This window comes from Mandrillus leucophaeus, unplaced genomic scaffold (assembly GCF_000951045.1).
Source record: "Mandrillus leucophaeus isolate KB7577 unplaced genomic scaffold, Mleu.le_1.0 Scaffold288, whole genome shotgun sequence".
Taxonomy (NCBI): Eukaryota; Metazoa; Chordata; class Mammalia; order Primates; family Cercopithecidae; genus Mandrillus; species Mandrillus leucophaeus.
In genome coordinates this window covers 1,062,416-1,069,958 of record NW_012103009.1, presented here as the reverse complement: position 1 = coordinate 1,069,958, position 7,543 = coordinate 1,062,416, and the positions used below count along the sequence as shown (strand labels likewise).

Sequence of the window (7,543 nt, the reverse complement as noted above, 5' to 3'; positions counted from 1 at the left end):
CCAGCCTGGAAGCATTTTTTTATCTCTCCCCGAGACAGCACTAAAGCAATATGCATGTACTGCGTGAAAGAGTTCAGCAGAGGCAAAAACGAGAAAGACTTGAGTACCAGTTGTCTCATGAGGCACGTGAGGCGCGCACACCCGACCGTGCTCATTCAGGAAAACGGCAGCGTGTCTGCCGTGTCCTCGTTCCCCTCTCCCTCCCTCCTGCTTCCACCGCAGCCTGCGGACACGGGCGACCTCAGCACCATCCTCTCACCCATCAAACTTGTCCAGAAAGTGACGTCTAAGATCCCGTCCCCCGATCGAATAACAGAGGAGTCTGTGTCTGTAGTTTCTTCTGAAGAAATCTCCTCTGACATGTCCGTTTCAGAGAAGTGCGGCAGAGAAGAAGCCCTGGTGGGGGCGTCTCCCCACCTCCCTGCCCTCCATTACGATGAAACTGCAGAGACCTTAGCGGAGAAGAACCTTCCACTTCCAAAGAGCACCCCCGGGTCTAGGAGAAGGTCCGCTGTCTGGAAGCACTTCTACCTGTCACCACTGGACAACTCCAAAGCCGTCTGCATTCACTGCATGAACGAGTTCAGCCGGGGGAAGAACGGGAAGGACCTGGGCACAAGCTGCCTCATCAGGCACATGTGGAGAGCACACCGCGCCATCGTGCTGCAGGAGAACGGGGGCACGGGCATCCCGCCTCTGTACTCCACCCCTCCCACCCTGCTGCCTTCCTTGCTGCCGCCAGAGGGGGAGCTCAGCTCTGTGTCCTCGTCTCCGGTAAAGCTGGTCAGAGAGTCCCCTTCGGCCTCCTCGTCCCCTGACAGGCTGACTGAGGACCTGCAGTCTCACTTGAACCCTGGAGATGGGCTGATGGAAGACGCGGCGGCCTTCTCGTCTTCCGACGACGTGGGGGAGGCCTCGGCGTCCTCTCCCGAGAAGCAGCAGGCTGACGGGCTGAGTCCTAGATTGTTTGAATCTGGCGCCGTCTTCCAGCAGAATAAAAAGGTCATGAAGAGACTGAAGTCGGAGGTCTGGCATCACTTCTCCCTGGCCCCCACGGACAGCCTCAAGGCCGAGTGTCGGTACTGCGGCTGCGCCATCAGCCGGGGGAAGAAGGGTGACGTGGGCACCAGTTGCCTGATGAGACATCTCTACCGGCGCCACCCAGAAGTTGTCGGGAGCCAGAAGGGCTTTTTGGGTGCCAGTCTGGCAAACTCTCCGTATGCCACTTTGGCCTCTGCAGAAAGTTCCTCTTCCAAACTGACTGACTTGCCAACAGTGGTCACAAAAAACAATCAAGTTATGTTTCCTGTTAATAGTAAAAAGACCTCAAAACTGTGGAATCATTTTTCTATTTGCTCCGCAGACTCCACAAAAGTCGTGTGCTTGCACTGTGGCCGGACCATCAGCCGGGGGAAGAAGCCGACTAACTTGGGCACCAGCTGTCTTCTGAGACATTTACAGCGGTTCCATAGCAACGTGCTGAAAACCGAGGTCTCAGAGACGGCGCGGCCTTCCTCTCCGGACATCCGGGTGCCGCAGGGCACAGAATTATCAGGCGCTTCCTCCTTCGATGACACCAATGAGAAGTTTTATGATTCTCACCCAGTTGCCAAAAAAATCACAAGTCTCATAGCTGAAATGATTGCACTTGACCTCCAGCCATATTCTTTTGTAGACAATGTTGGCTTTAACAGGCTGCTTGAATACTTGAAACCTCAGTACTCCCTCCCTGCCCCTTCCTACTTCTCCAGGACAGCTATCCCAGGTATGTATGATAATGTGAAGCAGATAATTATGTCCCACCTGAAGGAAGCTGAGAGTGGTGTGATCCACTTCACGTCTGGAATATGGATGAGTAACCAGACCCGTGAGTACCTGACCCTCACGGCCCACTGGGTTTCCTTCGAGTCATCGGCCCGGCCGCGCTGCGATGACCACCACTGCTCGGCGCTCTTGGACGTGTCGCAGGTGGACTGTGACTACAGTGGCAACAGCATTCAGAAGCAGCTGGAGTGCTGGTGGGAAGCGTGGGTGACCTCCACTGGCCTTCAGGTGGGCATCACCGTCACCGACAACCCCAGCATCGGGAAGACGTTGAGCGAGGGGGAGCACTCGAGCGTGCAGTGCTTCAGCCACACGGTGAACCTGATCGTCAGCGAGGCCATTAAGAGCCAGCGGATGGTGCAGAACCTGCTGAGCCTCGCCCGGAAGATCTGCGAGCGGGTGCACCGGTCGCCCAAGGCGAAGGAGAAACTGGCCGAGCTGCAGAGGGAGTATGCGCTGCCCCAGCACCACCTCATCCAGGACGTCCCGTCCAAGTGGAGCACGTCCTTCCACATGCTCGAGCGGCTCATCGAGCAGAAAAGGGCCATTAACGAGATGTCCGTCGAGTGTAACTTCCGAGAGCTCATCAGCTGTGACCAGTGGGAGGTCATGCAGTCTGTGTGCTGTGCGCTGAAGCCCTTCGAGGCCGCGAGCCGGGAGATGAGCACGCAGATGTCCACCCTCAGCCAGGTCATCCCCATGGTGCACATCCTCAACAGGAAGGTGGAGATGCTCTTCGAGGAGACGATGGGCATCGACACCATGCTGCGCTCTCTGAAAGAGGCCATGGTGAGCCGCCTGTCTGCCACCCTCCACGACCCGCGGTACGTCTTCGCCACGCTGCTGGACCCTCGCTACAAGGCCTCCCTGTTTACGGAGGAGGAGACGGAGCAGTACAAGCAGGATTTAATCAGGGAACTCGAACTCATGAATTCTACCTCAGAGGACGCGGCTGCCTCCCACAGGTGTGATGCTGGCTCCCCGTCGAAAGACTCTGCCGCAGAGGAGAGCCTGTGGTCGCTTGTGGCCAAGGTGAAGAAGAAAGACCCAAGAGAAAAGCTGCCTGAAGACATGGTGCTCGCGTATCTGGAGGAGGAAGTGCTTGAACACGGTTGTGACCCGCTTACCTACTGGAACCTGAAGAAGGCGTCCTGGCCGGGGCTGTCCGCGCTGGCCGTCAGATTTTTGGGCTGCCCCCCAAGCATCGTCCCTTCAGAAAAGCTGTTCAACACGCCCACTGAGAACGGCAGCCTTGGCCAATCCAGGCTCATGATGGAACATTTTGAAAAACTTATCTTTTTGAAAGTGAATCTTCCCTTAATATACTTTCAGTATTGAAACTCACAACGGCACCACCAGGCCAGAGGCGTGGCTGCCCCAGCGTTAGCAGCCCATACCGGGTCTGTGACCCGCTCCGCCCAGGGCCGTGCACGACATCAGACCAGGCACTCTCAGGGCCGCCCTCCAGCTCACCAGTGTCTCCACGTGCCTTACCCCTTTTCCTTCAGGCCAGGTTTTGCGGGGTGTTCTATTAAGACGTCCACTAGAAATAGCTTGTCCTGTCAACTATGAAATATGGTGACTAGATTTTAATTCATAACTGTAAAGTTTTTTAAAATTTTGGGCTAGTAATTTGTTTTACTAGAATGACAAAGAAGATGTAAACAATTTTATTCTGTAGACTTTTTACTCAATTATGTACAAACCACGAATCAGGTACTGTATTTTAGTTAAGTATTGCTTTAATTGCAACAGAATAGCTTTTGTGGCTATCAAATGAAATCTGTAAATAGGAGGTGGAGGGCAAGCCATCCTGACTGAGCAGTTTTTAACCGCAGGTTCTAAAGTGTCCCGCGGAGTACAGATAATATTCTGGAAGGTAACTGTTTACTACGACAGAGACGTGGCATTTGGAAACGAAACTTAGATGTTTCATGGAGCTTATTTTGAGAACTTTCCCATTTCAGGTTTCTGCATTCAGGCTTTACATGGTCAGTTAACTCAGAGATACCCCAACTGTTTATCATCAGCTCCTCTGAAATGTGATCCGTTTGTAACTGTGCTCATCACTTCGCCAGTGCGTTCGATGACACGCTGACGGCAGGTGGTCCCTGCTGAAACCCCCACGCCTCCGCTTTAGCATCTCCACACTCTGAAGCTGTCTTTCGAAATGTGTGCACTGAGCCCCTTGTTTGATCACATTTGTGTAAAGTTTTTTTTAGAAGCGATGGCTTATTAACAGGGAAGAAGCTTGTTATATTACAGTTGTAAGAATAGCCTTAGGTGTTTAGATTTTTTTTTTTTTTACAATAGGGAAGATGCAGCCATCACTGGGATATTTTAGAATCCCAAGGACATCAGAATGAAGTATCAGTTGTCAGATTCTTTTAACAATTATGTCTTCAGAGAAAAAAAGATTGATTTTCTCATTTTAAACCAATTAAATATTCTGGGTGAGACAGATCACTCATTTGCCTACGACCTTTTAGAAAAGTTGTTGTTTTGTTGAAATACTGTACCTACACTTAATCTAAATTTGCATTGACTATGTTTTAGTGTATTTATAAATGGTGAACTCAGTTTCTGAAATTAAACTTTTTATTTGCAATTTTCTAGTGCTGGCAGACACTGGCTTTTTATTTTTAGGATAAGAAAATAGGCATATTCTTTGTGGTCCATCATCTAGAGCCCATACTTGGGCAGCATTTGAAATTTCACCTTAACCCCAGACAGGGCTCCGGGGAAGTAGAGATGTAATTCTTACAACAGCAGTTCTGATCACGGTCATGGTGATGACTTTCCAGGTCTCCTGTTCAAGTGGTGCCAGAATGCAGGAGCCAGTGGGCACTCCGAGGGGTTGCCTTGGCTGCAGCCTCTGTGCATGCCCTTCCTGGTGCCCTCTCACCTGGTAGCTGTGCACTCGTTCCTATGAGAACAGCCTGCTTCCAGAATGCCCAGGAGTGCTGGTCAGGGACAGTGCCCATGAGGCTGCAGAGGAGGTGGGGTCCATGGCCCACCCATCTGTCCGTAGCCAGCAGCTCTGGACAGTGTCATCCTGGTGTAGAAAGGGTTGTGCACAGACAGGATAGGAGGGAGCCACAGTTCTTGCTCAGTTGTGCCCACGGCCAGCTTGCAGTCCCGTGTTTCTTAAGATTGTATTTGGAATGGTAATATCCTTAGAATTTTGGGATATTGAGCTTCATGGATTTTCTCTCCAAAACAAGCCAGCACAACTAACTGTAGCAGAATCGTAACTACTCGTTCACTGGACTGGGACGAAGTGTTCTCCCTTCTCCAGGGGTTGGGCTAGTTCCTGGGATGCAACAGAGATTTCCGTGGACACAGTCTCTGGTCTCATAGAGCATATAGTCTAATTCAGGATTGGCAAGCTGCAGCCACGGATGCAGTCCGGCACTCTGCCCGATTTTCTAAGTGAAATTTTCTTGGAATACAGTCACAGCTGTTTTTTAACATGTTGTCTTGGCTACTTTCAGGCTGCGACAGGATAATTGAGTAGTTGTGATAGAGGCCACAGGCCCACTGAAAGGGCCAAACAGGGCTGAAAACACTCACTGTTTGGCCCTTTCCAGAACAGCAAGTTTGCTGGTCCTTGAGCTAGCCTGCCTTTATGTTTTGTTTTGTTTTGTTTTAAGCTTTCATCTTCATGCTGCTGTGTTTTTAGTTGAAGTGTTCTGAGTAACAGTGAGTGTATAAAAGGGGACTGCAGGAAAAAATCAGGGCTTGCTTTACTCAACAGAAAATATGGCCCTTCTTGAGTGACACTGGGAGAGTCGTTTTATCTTGTACATTCCCTTTATTTGGTTGGTGGACGTTTGTTGAAACTAGGCACTCAATGGTCAAACCGTCTGTGCCCTCCAGTTGCTGACAGTCCTGCAGGAAGATGGACAAGAGGCCCAGTGCTGACAGTCACACGACTCTCACTGTACTTGAATGAGGGGACTGTGGGTGCAACTAGAAAATATGTTAATTCTTAGCCATTCCCACTTTGCCTCTCCATGCAAAACCCCAGCTGCGAGCTGTTTGTTTCCCTGCCTGGAAATGATGTTTTAGGCAGGTTCTTAATTTCTCAGGTCTGTCTCAGATAATAAAAAGCTCTTCATATGAGCCTCAGAACTGTCTCTTCAGTGAATGAAATTACCAGTCATTATATGAAGGGACTTCAAAAGATTTGTGGAAATATTGAAGTAAAACATAAAAAATAAAAACTTTATTTCTTGGCTGGGCACAGTGGCTTATGTTTGTAATCCCAGTACTTTGGGAGGCTGAAGTGGGAGGACTGCTTGAGACCAGGAGTTCAAGAAATTAGCCAGGTATAGTAGTGCATGCCTGTAGTCCCAGCTACTTGGGAGGCAGAGGCAGGAGGATCACTTGAGCCCAGGAGTTCGAGGTTGCAATGAGCTGTGATCACACCACTGCACTCCAGCCTGGGCAACAGAGCAAGATCCTGTCTCTTAAAACCACCACCAACGACGACAACAACAACAAAGCAACATTTTTATTTCTCAATGTAAGCTCCATCAAGGTCAAGATACTTTTGTAAGCTGTGACACCAGCCATTTAGTCCATCCCTGAAGAACTGAGGGCACTAGGAATTTAAACATGTCAGTGCAGCCTGTTTAACATTATTAACCGAAGAAAAAATGAGTGCCTTTAAAGATTTTTTAAAACGAGGAAACAAAGTCAGAAGGAGCGAAATCGGGACTGTAAGGTGGATGCCTCATGATTTCCCAACAAAACTTGAAGAATTGCCCTTATTTGATGAGAAGCATAAGCCAGGAGCATTGTCATCGTGGAGAAAGACTCTGGTGAGGCTTTCCTGGGTGTTTTTTTGCTAAAGCTTTGGCTAACTTTCTCAAAACACTCTCATAATAAGATGTTACCGTGGCCGAGCGTGGTGGCTCATGCCCATAATCCCAGCACTTTGGGAGGCCGAGGTGGGCGGATCATGAGGTCAGGAGATCCAAGACATCCTGGCTAACACGGTGAAATCCCATCTCCACTAAAAATACAAAAAATTAGCCAGGCGTGGTGGCGAGCGCCTGTAGTCCCAGCTACTCGGGAGGCTGAGGCAGGAGAATGACGTGAACCTGGGAGGCAGAGCTTGCAGTGAGCTGAGATTGCGCCACTGCACTCCAGCCTGGGTAACAGAGTGAGACTCCATCTCAAAAAAAAAAAGAAAAAAAAAAGATGCTATTGTTCTTTGGCCCTCCAGAAAGTCAACAAGCAAAATGCATTGAGCATCCTAAGAAACTGTTGCCATGACCTTACTTTGACTTGTCCATATTTGCCTTGACGGGGCCATTTCTACCTCTTGGTAGCCATTGCTTTGATTGTGGTTTGTCTTCGGGATGGTACTGGTAAAGCCCTGTTCCATCTCCTGTTATAATTCAAGGAAATGCTTCAGGGTCTTGATGCCGCTCGTTTAAAATTTCCATTGAAAGTTCTGCTCTTGTCTGCAGCTGATCTGGGCACAATGGTTTTGGTGCCCATGTAATGGAAAGCTTGCTCGACTTCAATTTTGAACCAGTTGAGATGTCTATGGTCTTGGCTATTGTTTGTTCTGTTCATTATCAGTCCTCTTTAATCAGAGCATGAACAAGATGAATTTTTTCCTTGCAAATTGATGTGGATGGTCGCCACTGTGGTCTTCATCTTCAGCGTTATCTTGTCACTTCTTAAAATGAGGTATCTATGCATA

General features: G+C 49.4%; 1 protein-coding gene across 1 annotated transcript in view; it reads left to right on the top strand.

The window, feature by feature from the left end:
- The window catches only part of ZBED4 (zinc finger, BED-type containing 4), an 8,351-nt gene extending 2,283 nt beyond the window's left edge, over nucleotides 1-6,068 (top strand). The window contains exon 2 of the mRNA XM_011985592.1: nucleotides 507-6,068. Coding sequence (XP_011840982.1) covers nucleotides 507-3,162 — 2,656 coding nt within the window. The 3' untranslated portion in view covers nucleotides 3,163-6,068. The remainder of the gene's footprint in view (nucleotides 1-506) is intronic.
- The last annotated feature ends 1,475 nt before the right edge of the window (nucleotides 6,069-7,543 follow it).